Here is a 17,050-nt window from a genome sequence, read left to right as displayed (position 1 = left end):
CGAAGGTCTCCATGTTGAAGAAGAAGATCCACGTCCCTTGACAAGGACACACTCTTTAAGGATGGACAGACAACAATGTTGAGGGATTTCCTCGCTTGAGTGATCGTTTGCTTACACTGCACCTTTCTTTTACTGGAGATTGGTTGATTGCAAAGAAATTCGGTACATCCTTTTCTTTTCTGGCATCTTAGTCTCGATGACTTAAGAAAGTGCAGTTACTTCATCAACAATAGATTGAGATCAAGGATTCACAGTAAAAACGATCGGTTACTTGTCAAAGAAAGCACAAGTAGGTCAATCTGGCTGTACACGCATGGACAGTCTTTGCTAATATCAGATTAAACCAGTTTGACCTCCAGTTCAATCGCTAGATCAGCGAAACAGACCCTTTTTCAAAATTAGATCCACCCAGTTTTTGAGTCCTACGGGTACAAAACTGAGCTCGGCATCTAATTTGTAACAACAAGAGAGAGAATGTCGATTATCATAGTGGAAGATAGGCTATGTTCTCCCTGACAGCTACTACCCAATCATCTCTTTGACCCAACAATTGAGATCCAAATGCAGGGTGGCAAGTTCATTTTCAGAATAGCGGATTGGTATTGCAGCACTCATTAAGTCAGGCCAATAACTGAGAATGAACCGGTCACCATACATAGATTGCTTCTGATGTACTTGGTGGCACCAAGGCGAGCTGAGAGCGTTTCTGAACCATTGATTTCAGGAGTTCCAGTGGCAATGTTTAGGACCAACGAGGAATAACATGGATCAGTCCGCCATTCGTTAATTTGGTTTATAGATGTAAGCAGAGTTTGTCTGATTCAATCTGTACAAATACATGAAACTTTGAACTTGCGAAGAAGACTGGAAAGCAAGTATCTTGACAGCTCGAATAAAAACACATGACCTTACAATGAATCGTGAGGCTTGTATTCATTGTCAATTTCATGTATATCCATGAAGGAGCTGTCCCCAACTGCAACATCCTCCAATTCACTGATAACTTCTATTTGGTCAAGCTGCATAGCGGTGCCTCCATCCTCAGAGCTACCCCCAAGAAATTCATTATCTTCCACATCCGATAAGTCCGTAAAAGTTTCTATCCTTTTCTTCGTCCCTCTATAACCAATAAGGCTTAAGACCTTTTCCTTCCAAATAACCAGCGGACATTTCTGAATCAGCTCCACACCTTCATAAGCTCCTGTCAAGAACACGCTAAACCTCTTCCCTCTCTCAGAGACATAGAAAATGCCCAAATGCTTCAACAAGAGTCTCATCAGCTTCTGAGGCATCACAAATTCTTGTTGAAAGTGGGTGAGGTGATCGGTTACCAACCTCTTTTCCATTGTGAAGCTCAGTAACTCATGCATCACCGCAATGGCCCTCTTATCGAATTATTTCGATCCAGGTTGGAGGCCATGTGCATCAGCATAAGGAGATAAGTAAGACCTTTTCTGAGAGTGCTCAATCTTCCCTCCATATCTATACACCTTCTTATAACTGGCAGGAAACTTCAAGGGGAAAGATAGGGAAAGCAACCCTGGAGTATGAGAGGCAAATTCTGATACCCCAAATACAGCTTTTTCCAACTGTGTGATGGCCCAAGCAGGATTCCACTCTACGAGCTCAAGATAATCAACTTCATCCTGAGATTTAACCACTTTGAAGTGCTGTGGATACTCGTGTACCCACTTGCTCCTAAAATCAGCTGGCAAACCAAACTCTCTCCTGAAATGAGCAATTTTGTCCAGTGGAAGCCCTTTATCGACTTACATCATCAGCATCCTAGTCACGTATTCAGCAGCCTTGCCAGAGTGTTCCCTAATCAATTTCTCCTCTTCCTCTAACAAGTCTTCAGCTTCTTTAGTCATTCCACACCACAATACCCCCTTCCGATCCTTACACAACTCAAACAGTTTTGGCGACTTCCGAATAAAATCCACTATACTGTGTGGCTTGGGCAAATTAATCTGATTCCGGCATCGATCCAGCGACCTCACAGGGATTGTCATCTCAGGTTCCTTCTTCAACATTTCCATCAGAACCAACACCTTCGAAAGCACTTTATGCTTCTCGGTGATGATTTCGAGATCATGGACCCTCTTGTCCTTGCTCCTATCTTGCACTCTTTTGCTGGTGGTCATGAATCTATGCCGCGGCCACGTAAGTAAAACCTGGCCAAAACTCCAGTTTCTTCTCAGGGTGGGCGAACGCACTGGTGAGGCAAGAAAGCAACCGAACTCTCTTGCTGCGCCCCATTCATTCGAGGAAGCTACGGTTTTACCAATGATTCGAAGACGGGTCATCTCAAGATGCTAGTGTCTCGCTCAAAATTCAAGAAACAAGCCCAAGAAAAGCAAACGTCTCTCACCCAAGACAAACATCAAACACCTTACGTGCAACGGAACAAGGAACAACAGGAACCCGAGACGAAAGTTTTCGAGAAGATCGCCGTGAATGCGAGATTATAACACCTCTCTTGGATCGCTCGATCAGCATCAGTTTCGACTTCGACAGAAGCCGGTTGGGATTTCAGGCGGGGAGAAGAAGCGAGGCGCGAAGAAGAGGGAATGGGCGGTAGAGACGGAACGGCTCGTCGTTTTTGCGTTTCTCCCTGTGATTGTGATAGGAGAAAATATTAAGTGGTTCATGCGCGCCAGATCATCCGCTGACCTGAAGAATTCTAGGGAAGCGAGTTGATATTCTGACCCTTGGGATTCCCGGTTCATGATAATGGTCCTAAAAGGGTTGATCTTGAATTTAGTTTATGTTCAACATTTTGTCATGCTAGATGGGTCAATCCCCAAATTTTATAGGTATTATTGTCGGCAAGAAACGTAACAAGCCTTTTTAGATTTGGTCAGCAGGTTGAGATATTGACTCCTTAATGCTGTTGGCTTTATTTTGAATCATGTCATCTAGAAACTTCATTATTTAGTTATAAGTCAAGTTTTTCAAAGAGATGATGGGTTTATCATCATTTTAGTCTCGTATTGGTAATTAATGATTATTCTTCTTGATAAATTCCTGCATGTAGTGTAGAAATGACTATACTATTATAATAATAAGGTATCCTCTAGGAAATGCACAGATACGACTTGCTTTGCCTCGAAGGGCTTGCTCAGGCCCTTCGTGTATTCAATAAGCAGGAAGAGACACCTCAATACAGTCTTCGTAACATCAGCCGGGGATCAATGCTTAAGATGCATGTAAAACCAGAGGTACTGATATGTGAGGATTGATCTGTCTAGATTGATCTATGCTGGAATCATTTATTACTTGAGTGACCATTTATGTGTTGCAGACCTCACAAATCCGTCCATACGTTGTTTCTGCTGTCTTAAGAGGGATAACATTTGATGAAGCTAGTTATAACAGCTTCATTGATCTTCAAGACAAGCTCCATCAGAACATTTGTCGGTATTAATTTTTGGATCTTTAACATGCAGCATAATACCTGTTTTCCTTCTCTATTTCAAGATTTCAGGTTTGAGAGGGAGTGGTGGGAGGACAACACATTTTTGGGAAGCTTTTACTGTGTTCATTTGAACCTTAAATGTAAAGAAGAGCGACCGTGATCTTACATTGAGATGCAACGTCCTATATGGCTTGTCCAGAGCAATGGTTTTAAAAATTTCCAGCATGCAGCCAATTGTCTTTGCAAGCGTGCATTTTAGTGTGATACAATAATGTTACTTTATAAATTAAAGATGTGAGGGAAGCATTATTTATTTTTATTTTTTTTAAATAAGTCATGGCTTCACTGTTGCTTATGCTCTATGTGCTCGTAGGGGCCATATATATTATTACCCTTAGGAGGGCTTTAAATTGTGAGAAATGCCTGGATGTGAAGAGAGGACTCCGCTGAGTTGTTTTGAATAATTTGGTGAAGTGGTGATGATAGATATGTTGGTTGAACTAGTTTTCATTCTCGAGATCTATATTCAATTTGATATTTTATTTGCATGTAATAGATGCCCAGCCCCTCAATCCCTCCACTTAGTACAACAGATACTTGTGCTTATGCTAGATCCTCAAAATGTTATGCTTGGATTGACATGCTCGGATTCTCTCGATATTTTAGGCGAAGAACACTGGTTGCAATTGGGACTCATGACTTGGATACGCTAGAAGGCCCCTCCAGCTATGAGGTGTGTGTTTGAACTAATCGCCTAAACTAGAATCTAAAATGAAGAATTCTGCACATGTCCTACTATCCTCGCTTGAAGCTAAGGCCCAGCTAGAACTTAAATGGAAGATTTTCAGATTGCTTTGGCATAATGGATCTTGTCATGATAGAGTGTTATCCGGGCTGGAAGCTTGTGCTCACCTATTCTTTCCTTTTTTTTTCTCTCTATATATTTAAATGCCTGAAGGATTCCCTCTTGAAGATTCTTTCTACCCCACACTTTGCCTCAGCATCTATTACATGTTTTCGAGGAGTTGCAGCTAGCTAGACAAGCTTTGACCAGTTCAAGTTTTGTCATCCTCGGAGCTTGTCCCAGAGGATGGTATTACTATATATATCCGAGATACTCTATTTTGATCCCAAAAATTCATAGTATTATGTTTCCCTATCAGGAGTGTTCATCTACTAGATAAAGCATAGACGTAAACAGACATGACAAGGAATTGCACATTTGGTTTAGCTTAATATGTATGAGTCATATATTTGCTACAGCTAAATGTTTCTTCTTAATATGTCAAGTTATATATCTGCTACGGCTAAATGTTTCTTAGAGCAAAGTATGATAAAATGTTACGAGAAGTGCAGCGTATCACCGAGTCATGTTCCTTTTCCTTTGGTCTCAGGCTTTGCCGCCTTCCAGTATAAGTTTCATCCCCTTGAAGCAGGTAGTTTCATGATGACTGTTCATGCATGTGCCATGAGTCTGATCTGTAGTGAAGATCTATGTATTTGTAAGGATTTTGTTAACTGTTCTCTAGGGGCAATTCTTAAGTAGTTGATTAAGAAATTTTTATGGTTTTCAATTGGATGCACAGATTGTTCTTGTGGTGTTTGTAATTTTTCTTTGGAAAGTGAATCATATTAAGTAAGTATGCTTAACAAGTGCCCTTTTGTTAACAAAGTGCTCTAAGGAGACTTACTAAGTAACTAAAAAGGAAATTTTGTAGTTTCCAATGCATTAGCGTGTTATTTCTAATTACTATTTTGCAAAGTGAATTATTCCAAATTAAGTATGCTTAACATGTCAATGCCACTTTTGAGTTCATGAGATTGCTTTCATTTATATATGTGTTTTGTTTTCTCTACCAACTGTGATTGATGTGTTGGCTGATCGCGCCTTAGTTTCTGTTCTGATATTAGGTGAAGAATTTCAGAGCTGATGAACTAATGGAATTTTAGAAGGTGGGTCCTCAATAGCTGCTCCTTTTAATGGTCTTTTTATAACTGTCATATTTGTTTTGTTACATATATCTTATGCTTGGAACTTGCTTATTCAGTGTGCTAGTTGATATCTTCCTGTAAATGAAGAATTATGTAATAGTTCGTCATTTTTGCCATGTTGGTTTACCTGTTTTCGCTACTTTGTTGCAGTCAGATTTGAAATTGAAGAAGTTCTTCCACATAATAGAGAACTCACCTGTGTTCCCTGTTATCTATGATTCAAAGAGATATCTTGGTTTCTTCATACACTCTTCTTTGTAATGTGAGTTCCATGTATAAATATGAAGTGTGTATATTGATGTTAAGGGAAAATAATAAATAACTACTTAAATGTAATGACATGTTGACTTAGTTTTGATTCAACCATTGCCACTTAAGTCATTAATATTGCAACCTTGAGTTATTTGGGGGTTGATCGATGCATTAGGTTCAATTTGCAAAGAGAAAATAATCTAGGCCTTCAAGCATCTTCTGCCACAATAAGCCACTAAGTGCTAGGTCTCGTTTATGAGTTGAAGTGAGATCGATTGTTCTGTTTAGGTGTCACTAGTGTTCTCAAAAGCACTGGAGTTGCCTGGGCAGGCACCCAATGTGGCGACTTCAAAAGCACCTCAAGTGGATATTTGTGAGTACAGCGGATCCCATGAAAGAACCTCCTCTTATAACTGCAAACACTGTTCTGTCCATACTTGCTGTAGATTACCCAGTCGACAAAGTAGCATGCTATGTCTCAGATGACGGGGCAGCGATGCTCACCTTTGAAGCCCTTTCCGAGACATCAGAGTTTGCAATGAAGTGGGTCCCATTCTGTAAGAGATTCAATATTGAGCCTAGGGCCCCAGAATGGTATTTTTCTCAGAAGGTTGACTATTTGAAGGACAAAGTGAATCCTGAATTTGTGAGAGAACGCCGCGCCATGAAGGTCTTCAGCTTTTAACCTTTTCAAGTTTGTTGTGTGACTTTTATCTACTCTTGTGTGTGAAAGCCAATGTGGCGTCTTTGCCTTTTACATAATCAAGGAGACTGCTTGTTTCTAGATGTCTTATATTGGCTCTCTCACCTTTATTGTTGCAGAGAGAATATGAAGAGTTCAAAGTTCGGATAAATGGGTTGGTGGCAATGGCACAGAAAGTTCCTGAAGAGGGTTGGACAATGCAGGATGGCACTCCGTGGCCTGGGAACAATGTCAGAGATCATCCTGGAATGATCCAGGTGGATGCTGCTTTCGGGAATTTTTCTATTATTTGTGGCATAAGATTTATGAAGTTGGCTTACATTCAGAGAATTTAAAGTCGTCTTTCATTTAATCATCTTTATGCAGGTTTTCCTTGGCCAAAATGGTGACCGTGATGTTGAAGGAAATGAATTACCTCGGCTAGTTTATGTCTCTCGCGAGAAGAGACCTGGTTTTGATCATCACAAGAAAGCTGGTGCCATGAATGCTCTGGTATGAATCCCTGTCTACCCGAAGTACCTTTCAAAGTCTGGACTTACTTTCTCAGCTGTTTATATCATCTCTCTCAAGTTGCTGAATTACCTGCTATTTTGTGAGTCGTTAATCAAGGTGCGGGTCTCAGCAGTCATCACAAATGCCCCTTATTTGCTGAACGTGGATTGTGATCATTATATAAACAACAGCAAGGCTCTTCGAGAAGCCATGTGCTTCATGATGGATCCAATTTCGGGCAAGAAGATATGTTATGTGCAATTTCCACAGAGATTTGACGGGATAGATTGTCATGATAGATACTCAAATCGTAATGTAGTATTTTTTTTATGTAAGTAAACATATATATATAGGCCTCATTAATATCGTAATGTTCTTCCTTTCCTTTTTTCAGAAAAAAAGCAAATTATTCATATATACTTATGTCTATACTGTTGAATCCAGATAAATATGAAGGGTTTGGATGGTAAACAAGGACCAATTTATGTCGGAACTGGTTGTGTCTTCCGGAGGCAGGCTTTGTATGGATATGATACCCCAATAAAAAAGAAACCTCTCGGGAAAACATGTAACTGTTGGCCAAAATGGTGCTGCTTGTGTTGTGGATCTAGAAAAAGAGGTAGGAAAATGAAGTCCGATGAGCAAAAGAAGACAGGGAGGAACAGGGAGGCTTCAAAGCAGATTCATGCACTGGAAAATATTGAAGAGGGAATTGAAGGTGCCCATTTTCTATTTAAATTAATCTTTGGACTTGCATGTTGTTCCACTTGTATCAAGTAGTTGATTTTCCAAATATATGCTTTATCTGAAATCTTCATTTTTTACGCTGCATTCAATTCTACGATTGTGATTTCACATAGTAGTCTTATGGCGCTTGCTTGTTATTTTATAATAGAAATGGATAGATGCAAAATGATACGTACTTTTTGGAACTATATTTCAGGTATAGACAATGAAAATCATCACTAATGTCCCGAGTAAAGTTCGAGAAGAAATTCGGTCAATCCCCAGTTTTTATAGCTACAACCCTGATGGAAGAAGGTGGTGCCCCAAAGGGAGCCACTACTGCATCACTTTTGAAAGAAGCCATTCATGTCATTAGCTGTGGTTATGAGGACAAAACGGAATGGGGAAAAGAGGTAAAGATCGTACAATTTCAGCAGAAGTCACTGCTTTTGATACTGTATCGAGATTGTCTACTTTGCATTGCGCTTATTGTCTACTTGTAACTATCCCTTAGGTGGGCTGGATATATGGCTCCGTTACAGAGGATATTCTAACGGGCTTCAAGATGCATTGTCATGGCTGGCGATCTGTATACTGCGTGCCTAAGCGGCCCGCTTTCAAGGGTTCAGCTCCAGTAAACCTATCAGATCGCCTGCATCAGGTTCTCCGTTGGGCTCTTGGAAAGGTTGAGATCCTTTTGAGCAGGCATTGTCCGATATGGTATGGGTATGGCTGTGGCTTAAAATGGTTAGAGCGGTTTTCTTAGATCAACTCGGTCGTCTATCCTTTGACTTCCATTCCCTTGATCGCATATTGTACTCTTCCAGCTGTTTGTCTTCTAACAGGAAAGTTTATTGTCCCTGAGGTAAGTTCCACCACACTTCCAGGAGTTCTGTGCTTTCTCGAGCAATTGATTTTGCTTGATTGCAACAAGACCATTGCTGACTTTACCTTTTCAACATTGTTGCAGATGAGCAACTATGCTAGTCTCATTTTCATGGCACTCTTTATATCTATTGCGGCTACAGGCATCCTTGAGATGCGGTGGGGTGGTGTCGGCATCCACGACTGGTGGAGAAATGAGCAGTTCTGGGTAATTGGTGGGGTCTCCTGTCACCTGTTTGCTCTCTTCCAGGATCTACTAAAAGTTTTGGCTGGAGTCAGCACAAATTTCACGGTCACGTCCAAAGCCGGAGATGATGGAGAATTCTCTGAGCTATACCTCTTTAAGTGGACATCACTGTTAATCCCTCCCTTGACTCTGCTCATCCTAAACAAAATTGGAGTCATTGTCGGCGTTTCAGATGCCATCACTAATGGCTACGAATCTTGGGGTCCACTGTTTGGTAAACTTTTCTTTGCTTTGTGGGTCATTGTTCATCTGTATCCCTTCCTCAAGGGATTCATGGGAAAACAAGATCGGTTACCTACAATCATAATTGTTTGGGCAATTCTTCTTGCCTCGATTTTAACTCTTTTATGGGTCCGAATAAACCCTTTCATTTCCAAGGACAGCATTGTACTAGAGGTGTGTGGATTGGATTGCAACTAGGATTAGGTGAGCTGGAATGTTGTAGTCACTAAAAAATTTACCTGTAGAAATTTTGTTGCTGTATTTTGCACTTGATTTTGTTCATTGGTTGAAGACTCGAAGAGGAGGGCACCCTTTTGCAATTGGCGGTGGGATTCATCAATGAGAAGGCTCCTTGAAGGGTATATGTACAAAAAAAGGAAAATTGAAAAAAGAAGAAAGGAAAAGAGGAAAGAGAAGTGGTGCATCAGTAACCACAATTTTGTCTACCTCCTCTTTTGCAGTTTCCTGGAAATGATCAAGAACCATAATGCAGAAAATTAGTGTGACATAAGGATATGAGCAGTCTATTTCCAAAAGTACACATTTGCAGCAGTAATATAAATAAGAAGAAGAATATAAACAGGAACATATAAAACGAAACAATTGACTTAATATACTGTTGAACGAAGATTCTATAACGCTTGGGTCAGAGGCTCTCACATACATAAGGCAGAAGCCATGTAATATGTAATAACACTATTTGAAGTTCATCAAAAGCATGCAAATTTCTGAGCACAAACATCCCCAGCAGTATGGCGAAATGCCAGATGTCATCTCAACCCACCTGCTTATTGTAGCCTTTAAGCTTAATTTCCTTCCAAAGGTCATGCTTCTCTAATGTCAAGCAACTAAGTTGATGCACATGGGGTGGTTTTGTGTTTACTTCCCACATGTTATACTTACAACTAAGGTTCTCACTCAGTTAGATCTGTTAAGAAGCGAATAAGTTTATTGAGGTAGATATACAGTTCCATAAAGTGCTAAAGACTGGCCTAGCGCATACACAAATATAACAGGGCAACAATTTGGCATTTCTCAATTGCATGTTCATCTACAAACAGATACGCTCAATTTAATAACGGTTTAAGGCGATGACCCACTAAGCATATGAGGTGGTTGTTGTCATAAGGAACTGGCATCGAAAGCTTTCTCCTTGAGTTAAGTTCCTCAATAGGTAAAACTCCGCTACAATTGAGAGGAGATCCTTCATCTCAGCCCCACTAGCTGCGATCAAGACTACCATCGGAGTTAATGGTTATTTTTGAATTTCGGACCAAATCTCCCATGAAATCTGAGAGAGCGCTCTGAGTGGAAAATTGAAAGTTAGGGTAGACGAGAGAAGGAATGATGGGCAGGCGATGCATGTCAGTTTCCACTGAGTGAAGACCCTTTAAATCAGATACTAGAGACATATCTAGTCCAGCCTTTTCAGCACAACTCAATCCAGACATGCTAAACTCAAAGACTTCTCTCTGCATGGTGGATTGTTCAGCAATTCCGGTGCCTAGGGGCCCAGTAGTTGAGTGGACATCTGCAATCATAATAAATAAACCATTACTTGACCATCCCCTCTCACGACAAGTAACCTGTTTAACTGCAAAGAGCACTGCAACACATGCCCTACAAAAGCTATATTGTTTTCTTTAGAAGCAGATCTTGGTTTCAGTGATCTCCTAAACCTATATAGATGGTTCAGCACTTTAGCCAGTTCTACCAACCTCAACAGTAATCCCCCATTTGTTGTTGAAATTCAGTTTCCATGAATTTTCTGACCATACAAATGCAAGTGCCATGAATAAATTGCTAGTTTCAGTTTCCATTAAGCGTATGATTCTACAAATTCGTGTGGCCTAATAGAATTGCTTATACCATCAAGCACTTGCAAAAGGATACAAATTCATATTCTTAAGTAGTTTTGTGGTAAGATGATTTAAAACTGTAAGGGTGATAAATAATAATGGCCCCAAAAATTTCATTATCTCTGTGGCATGAAGGGTGAGATTTTCATCAAATGAAATCAATGACTTGAAGCTTGTAATTAACAAATTTACATGAGAAATAAATTATACCCAGAAGGAATGCGAGCACTTTATTTCAACGTCTCTCCTTTTGGACAAGCTGACATATAACGTGAATTGATTTAAAAAAAATAAAAAAAAATAAAAGAGAGAGAGAGATCTTCAACTGAGTATTACGTGCATACCTTGCAAATCTAGAATCATGGGATCTTTCTCCACAGAATCAATCTGCACACACTGCTTTGCTGCTAACAGTACATATAGGGGTTCCACTGCCTCCTTGAATTGATTAGGACTGAGGGTCATGGATCCCAATCTTATAATGTCTTGTCTTGTCCTAGCAGCAGGCAAAATTGGCTGAAGATCCTGCACTTTCCATAATTAGATTTCCCGAATGCAGGATGCAAAATAACAAGGAACCGACACCTGACCAACATTAGCCATTTCTATAATCTAACATAGAACAAAAAGAAAATCCCTAGCAAACATCACTGCACATAGATATAAACCACCCTAAACAATTGAGGAGGTCAGAATCAACAAAGACAAAGCTTCGCAACGTGCAAGCACCAATGAAAAGCAAAATTTAATTGCAACTTCGCAGCACTCTTTAAACCCGAAATCACCAAGCTTGGAGCATCAAGCCACGGAGGTCAAGATGGAGTTGTAAAATTTCAATCTTTTAGACAAAAGTGGTGAAAAAACAAAAAACTCGTGATCAAGAGATCTTACATAGATGAATCTCCAAGAGAACCAGAGTTCTGCAACACATCAGAGGCCCAGTCAACGACGTGCACAGTGCAGCATCGAAACTCACAAAAGCCGCAGCTAACGACGAGCTACAGAGCTAAAACACCACACGACCCAATCAAAGACTGAACGCCAAGCAGCAAGCACCACGACAACAGAACAAAATCGACAACACCGCACAAGAATCAACCGACGGAAGCTATCCAAAGCGCTTCGGCAATTCCTAGGCACGAAACCCAGTTCGTTCCGATTCGAATCCGCGACGGACGGAATCGAGAGGAACCGAGAGAAGTCGAGACTCACCCTGACGACTCTGCTCGCGCCCTTGCTCCTGACCAAGAACGAGGCTCGGCGGATAACCATGCGAAGCCATCAAGCAGAGCTCCGCCATCATCGACCAAGAACGAGGCGAGGAGGGAAGCGCTTAGGGTGAGTGAGAGGGCTCGAGACAGAGAGGAGGGGGGCGCTTGGGGTGAGTGAGAGGACTCGGGACAGAGAGGAGAGGAGTGCTTGAGGAAGAGAGAGGCAGAAGCGGGAAGAAATAGCGCGCGCTCCGTTGAAAAGAAGAGAGAGAAAATGCAGCAGGCCTCTCCTTCTTCGCCTCGCCGTCGACCCCGCCCAAGTCCGCCGAGATCTCCTCGCGACCGAGCGGGCTAGCGTCAGGGACAGCGCCCGGTCAGCGGCGGGAGCCTGGTGCCGCTCGGGAACGAGACCGAGATGACCAGCGAGGCTTTTGGGCAGGCGGAGGCGGAGGAGGTGGGATGCGCGGAGAAGGAAACAGAGGAAGGCTCTGAGCGTTCTCGGTTCTTTTACGAGGAGAGAGAGAGAACCGGCCTATTCAAGTGAGGAGAGAGAGAGAAATTTTGAGCGGGAGGAATACGCCGACCGTCCTTTCCTTTCTGCAGGTGGAGCCGAGCCGAGCCGAGCCAGCCGAATACCAGCCCTTTTCTCATTTTCCAGGGGGTCCCGCTCGGGACAGGTGTCGGTACCTGAGTGGTATGTGCGCGCCACGTCAGCGGATGACGTGGCGCGCACGAACCACTGAATATTTTCTCCCTGCGCAGACGAGCCGAACTTCATGGCCGATCGTTGCGCTCCATCGTCGTCGAAGATGCTTTCATCTCTCAAGTAGGAGTCTCACGAAGCTCCGCTTGATTTCAGTTCACGTCCATTTCCGCCGATGCAATCGCCGGTGACGATTCTGAGCTCTCTGTTCATCACATCGCCTTCGTTTTCTCGTTGATGTTTCGGTACGGTCGTTTGATTCCGAGATGATCAACGTGATTTTATCGTCTCTGTTCTGAAGTCAAAAGCAAGATGCAAATGGTTCGATGGAGCTATGAGTGTGAATCTCTTTGAATGTCGATATTAAGTGACTCTGAGAACTGCCAACCGGATGAGCTCGATTTCGGTTTGGTTGCTCGGTTTTGCTCGATTTTTCCTGGAACATCACCGTGAATCCGTTAGTGTTTTTACGTCTCGACCTTTCTCTTCAACTTGTCGTGATTTCCTGCGCGTGAGATAGTTTGTAGTTTTTGTCTTCTGATCATATACAAGAGCAATTCCAGCCTTTGTTATGTTATGCGACATTGGGATTGCACCATTGTATGTCTTATTTTCCATGTATTGGTGACATAGCTGGATTAATAACGAATGTCCTAAGCTAAATTCATCAATAATCACTGTTGGAAAGCTAGCTTGTCATTGATCATCTAGGAAATACTTTTGTCCTGACATTCTACATTCACCAGAAAACTTGGAGTTTAACACGATGGTTAAGCTTGAGTCTTCGTTGGAGGATGATTCTGGTTCGCTGAAATGCAGCAAAGTGAAGAATAATGTGAAGAGAAAGTCAAAGACTAAGATCGAAGAGTATCTCGAGCGTGTTATGCGGAAAGCTGCCATGTCTGCCGAGGAGGATCTGGAATTGGAAAGGAAGCTTGCCAAGAAGCTCAAGGTGAGAGGATGGAAAGCCACGGGGGTCAGGCAATGGAATGAATATGTTATTTAAAGGAATTCCTTCTATTCTTGATTCTTTTGAACAAGAAGCACCAGGGGTAAGAGAAAATCATAGCGAAAGATTTGAAGGTAAATCTTCAGGGGAAAAAAGTGAAATGTCCAACTTAGCGCATACATAGGATGATGGAAAAGCTGTTCATGTTAAGGCTGGAGCCTGTGACTCAGTAGAAACCTCTTCATTTCAGCTCTCCAGTGAGTTCATGAGCTCTGCAGATTGCAATTCATTTCCTTTTCATGATGTGATTGCCGAGAATGATACTGAGTTTCCATTCGACTTCCTCTTGAACTTGTTGTGATTTTCTGTGCAGACCATAGGTTTAGTTTTTTTCCTTAATTGACGAGGAGTAATTTCCGCTACTACTTGAATCCAACACGTCTAAATCACCTATTTGACATATGTCTTCTAAATCATGCAAGAGCAATTTGGCCTTTGTTATGTTGCATCACATAGTAATTGCACCATCGGCACATCTATTTTCCGCGCAATTATGGCATAGATGGATTAATAATGAATCTCCACTTGCGATGGCTTGATTATTGCATAAAAAGAAGGCTTATCTGATCTTTAGTCCTGAGAATTAAGTTGAAGTTGCTTTTTCTTTTGGTAGCACTTAACTAGAATAAGAGGATTATCTGAGGCAAGAGTTGACAAAACATGCGAAGCAGCTGGAAAAATAGTGGTTAGATTCTAAATTCTTCTTGACCTGAGATGGTGGCTCCAATCAATTTGAACTTCTATAAGCATCTTCGGAATACCTCAATGAGTTATTGACCCTTGAAATAAAGCCTGCAAATTAGCATGTGCTGCTCAAAGTACTTTTAATGTCTTTATTTCCAGAGAAAGTTGGTTGTTGCATCACAATTGGAAGCCAAGCCCTCAATAAGCTTTTAGGCGGTAACAGACTTTCTTTTGCAGGCCGCGCGTGTCTTATTCTTCATGCATTTCAACAAAAGCAAATTTCACCAGTTTGGCGATGTTAAACAGGTGGTATTAAAATTCTGGCAATTACAGAAGCATTTGGCGAATCAGGGTGAAGATGACAGTCCAAAGACATTACCTTTGATGAACTTTTAGTTGCTTTTGTTAATTAGCTTTCTCAGAAAATGCTGCTAACGTCACTTCAGGTCTGGGAAAACATAGCTTGCATATACCCTGTGTTACTACTCAGGTTGGTCTGAATTGGATATTAGGTTTCTGTCGTTAACTTCTGTTGCCTTTGTTGTTCAGATAAACAATGCCAAATAGTAACATAATGACTGAATTTCTATGAAGAGTAAATATGTGGGCGATCTTGGCATCAGAACGTGTGTATCAGGTGATTCTGGGAATATGGTACCCTCATTTTCTGTAATCTGCAGTCAGTATACTGGAACGCATTTACAAAACCAAGCAGGAAAAGGCCAGAAGAGTTTGTACCGTGTCAAAACTGAGTAAAAGCCTTAATTATTGTCAGACTCGAGCTTGGGTTGATCATTAGTCGAATGTCATGCTTGAAGATACTCTACTTATTTGCAAATCCTACTACAGTATATACCCTGTTTTCAATCGTTCTTTATTAATGGCTTGTGGATTCCATGTTCGTAAAAAATTTTCAGCTGCCAACTCACATGAGAGGAGGAAATGGCAAGGTAGCTTGTATTGACACACAGTGAACTTTGTATCCTATGATAATCTGTCTGTATTTTTCTTGACCTCGGCAAAGCTGCTTGTGTTTCATAAATGTCGTCTGTCCATGTAAGCACATGTGCACTTTCTTAGCTTAGTACACCTGCAGTCACCCTGATTGAATCGTACCAACTGCTGAGAGATTTGGCATGGATCCTGGTGCGGTCCTAGATAATGTAGGCAATGCTTTCTGTACTGGTGGCAACTCTTACTTTTCTGGCTGGTGTACTTGCTGTAATCTAGTCTTTCCATGAATTTGAAGATCATTTATGCCCATGCCACTACTTCTGAGCATCAGTACAACTTGCTTCTTGGTTTGGCCGCCAAAATGTCTGAAGAACCATTCAAATTACTGGTAAGGCACTGCTTGAGAATCAAACCCTACAGATTTTCTGAGGTGTGGATGGTTGACCCGTGTGAGTGCCTTTTTCAGATTGTGCATTTGGTGATTGCTCTCTTCCAAGTGGATTTTACTGGAAGAGAACTTGCAGAGCGCCAGGTTGATCCTGTAACCATCAAATCATGCAAGTCGTTATTCTGCAGCTTATCTGGTTTGAGACTTATGAATTCCGAATTGCAGCAAAAATTGGCACAAATGCTCTCATGTTTTATTAAGATAGCTGAGGAATCTAACGTGGCAGGGTACATGACCAATCAAGGTACTGCATCACATCTCATTTCTCCCACGTAGTCCTCCATCCATTCAAAGTTCTTATTCGATTTAGCCCTTCGATGGTTGCACACTGACAAATAGCATTTTGGGGACTTGACTAAGCTCAAACTAATTCTTGTAAATCTCAAGAACCAGCTATTTGGTGTAAATGGTGAAGCATACAGTAGCTGCAGTCCATGACATAGGAAAAGGATTTTATTTTTTTTAATGACTGTCTTTGATTTATTTGTTTCAGTTGTAGCTGATCCAGGCAGAGGTGTGTCATCAGACCCAATGAAACCTGCAGGCGGGCATGTTCTGGCTCGTGCAGCCATGGTTAGGTTGATGTTTAGGAAAGTCAGAAGGGTGCAGCATGTCTCCAAGGTGTTTGATGCCCCAAATGTACTGACGCTGAAGCTATGTACTTTTTGTGCCAAATCTTCCTCTGATTATATAATTGATTGAAACTTATCACATCATACTGCAGATACTAAGTAGAATATCTAGAAGTCTATATCAAATCTGTGAGAAAGTTGATACTGCGTCTAGGGATTGGTGGATACCTGATTTAAGCATGATACTCACAGTATAGTTGATGTTGCCTGGAGATCCATGAACATTTTGAATACAAATTTTGTGCAAAGGAATTAAACAAAAAGAAGTGGATATTGATAATCTTCCTCAGCAGGACTGGTATATTATTATTAGCTCTATTGTTACGTAGACGATGCACATCTATCAAGACCATCGCTCAATTTTGTCAGAAAATTTAGCAAGAGCTCATCTGTCAATGAGATGAGACCGAGATATTCCATATATGTTGGACTTGACAAACACAAGTTTTTTAGATAACACTAGGAGGCATCGCCGATGTGAAGGACTAAAGAAGTCTCTCCAACCAGGAAGGCAGGCGAAATGCTTGCTTTTGTTAATCTGCAATTTGATGTTAGTCATCGTATTGACAGCTAGAGGCATATAATTAGCTCCCAAACACTTCTTCATTTCCTT

General features: G+C 41.3%; 2 protein-coding genes and 2 pseudogenes across 4 annotated transcripts; 2 read left to right on the top strand and 2 right to left on the bottom strand.

The window, feature by feature from the left end:
• Window positions 1–333: 333 nt before the first annotated feature.
• On the bottom strand, window positions 334–2,599 carry LOC104423222 (annotated as a pseudogene).
• Window positions 2,600–5,951: 3,352 nt separating this feature from the next.
• Window positions 5,952–9,300, top strand: LOC120290976 (annotated as a pseudogene).
• Window positions 9,290–12,327, bottom strand: LOC104423232. 3 transcript variants are annotated; one of them, XM_039307910.1, is made up of 4 exons: window positions 12,009–12,324; window positions 11,141–11,321; window positions 10,348–10,468; window positions 10,078–10,295 (listed from the first exon to the last, which is right to left on the bottom strand). In XM_039307910.1, exons 1-4 carry the CDS (start codon window positions 12,066–12,068, stop codon window positions 10,193–10,195), a joined length of 465 nt encoding a protein of 154 aa, XP_039163844.1. In that variant the 5' UTR covers window positions 12,069–12,324; the 3' UTR covers window positions 10,078–10,192. The 3 variants fall into 3 exon arrangements, with proteins under 3 accessions (XP_039163845.1, XP_039163844.1, XP_039163843.1); XM_039307911.1 differs by lacking the exons at window positions 10,078–10,295; window positions 10,348–10,468 and adding an exon at window positions 9,290–9,402 and having other exon boundaries at window positions 12,009–12,327; XM_039307909.1 differs by having other exon boundaries at window positions 10,079–10,468.
• A 281-nt stretch (window positions 12,328–12,608) lies between these two features.
• Window positions 12,609–16,689, top strand: LOC108954011 (meiotic recombination protein DMC1 homolog). Its single transcript, XM_039307744.1, is given in 9 exon segments — window positions 12,609–12,955; window positions 13,457–13,916; window positions 14,641–15,040; window positions 15,321–15,382; window positions 15,500–15,566; window positions 15,653–15,745; window positions 15,824–15,889; window positions 15,971–16,049; window positions 16,299–16,689. Coding segments are annotated over 7 exon segments (612 nt in total). The 5' UTR covers window positions 12,609–12,955; window positions 13,457–13,916; window positions 14,641–15,004; the 3' UTR covers window positions 16,508–16,689.
• The last annotated feature ends 361 nt before the right edge of the window (window positions 16,690–17,050 follow it).

The sequence above is a fragment of the Eucalyptus grandis genome, chromosome 2, assembly GCF_016545825.1.
Source record: "Eucalyptus grandis isolate ANBG69807.140 chromosome 2, ASM1654582v1, whole genome shotgun sequence".
In the NCBI taxonomy this organism is placed as follows: domain Eukaryota; kingdom Viridiplantae; phylum Streptophyta; class Magnoliopsida; order Myrtales; family Myrtaceae; genus Eucalyptus; species Eucalyptus grandis.
This window is presented reverse-complemented; position numbering and strand designations above follow the sequence as displayed.

Bases quoted from the DNA above. Each gene is read 5' to 3' on its own strand.
- LOC104423232 (XM_039307909.1), bottom strand. From the start codon at position 12,068: ATGGTTATCCGCCGAGCCTCGTTCTTGGTCAGGAGCAAGGGCGCGAGC. The intron at 11,322-12,008 runs GTGAGTCTCGAC...TGGAAAGTGCAG, and splicing joins GCGCGAGCAGAGTCGTCAGG to GATCTTCAGCCAATTTTGCC. The intron at 10,469-11,140 runs GTATGCACGTAA...TTATGATTGCAG, and splicing joins CATGATTCTAGATTTGCAAG to ATGTCCACTCAACTACTGGG.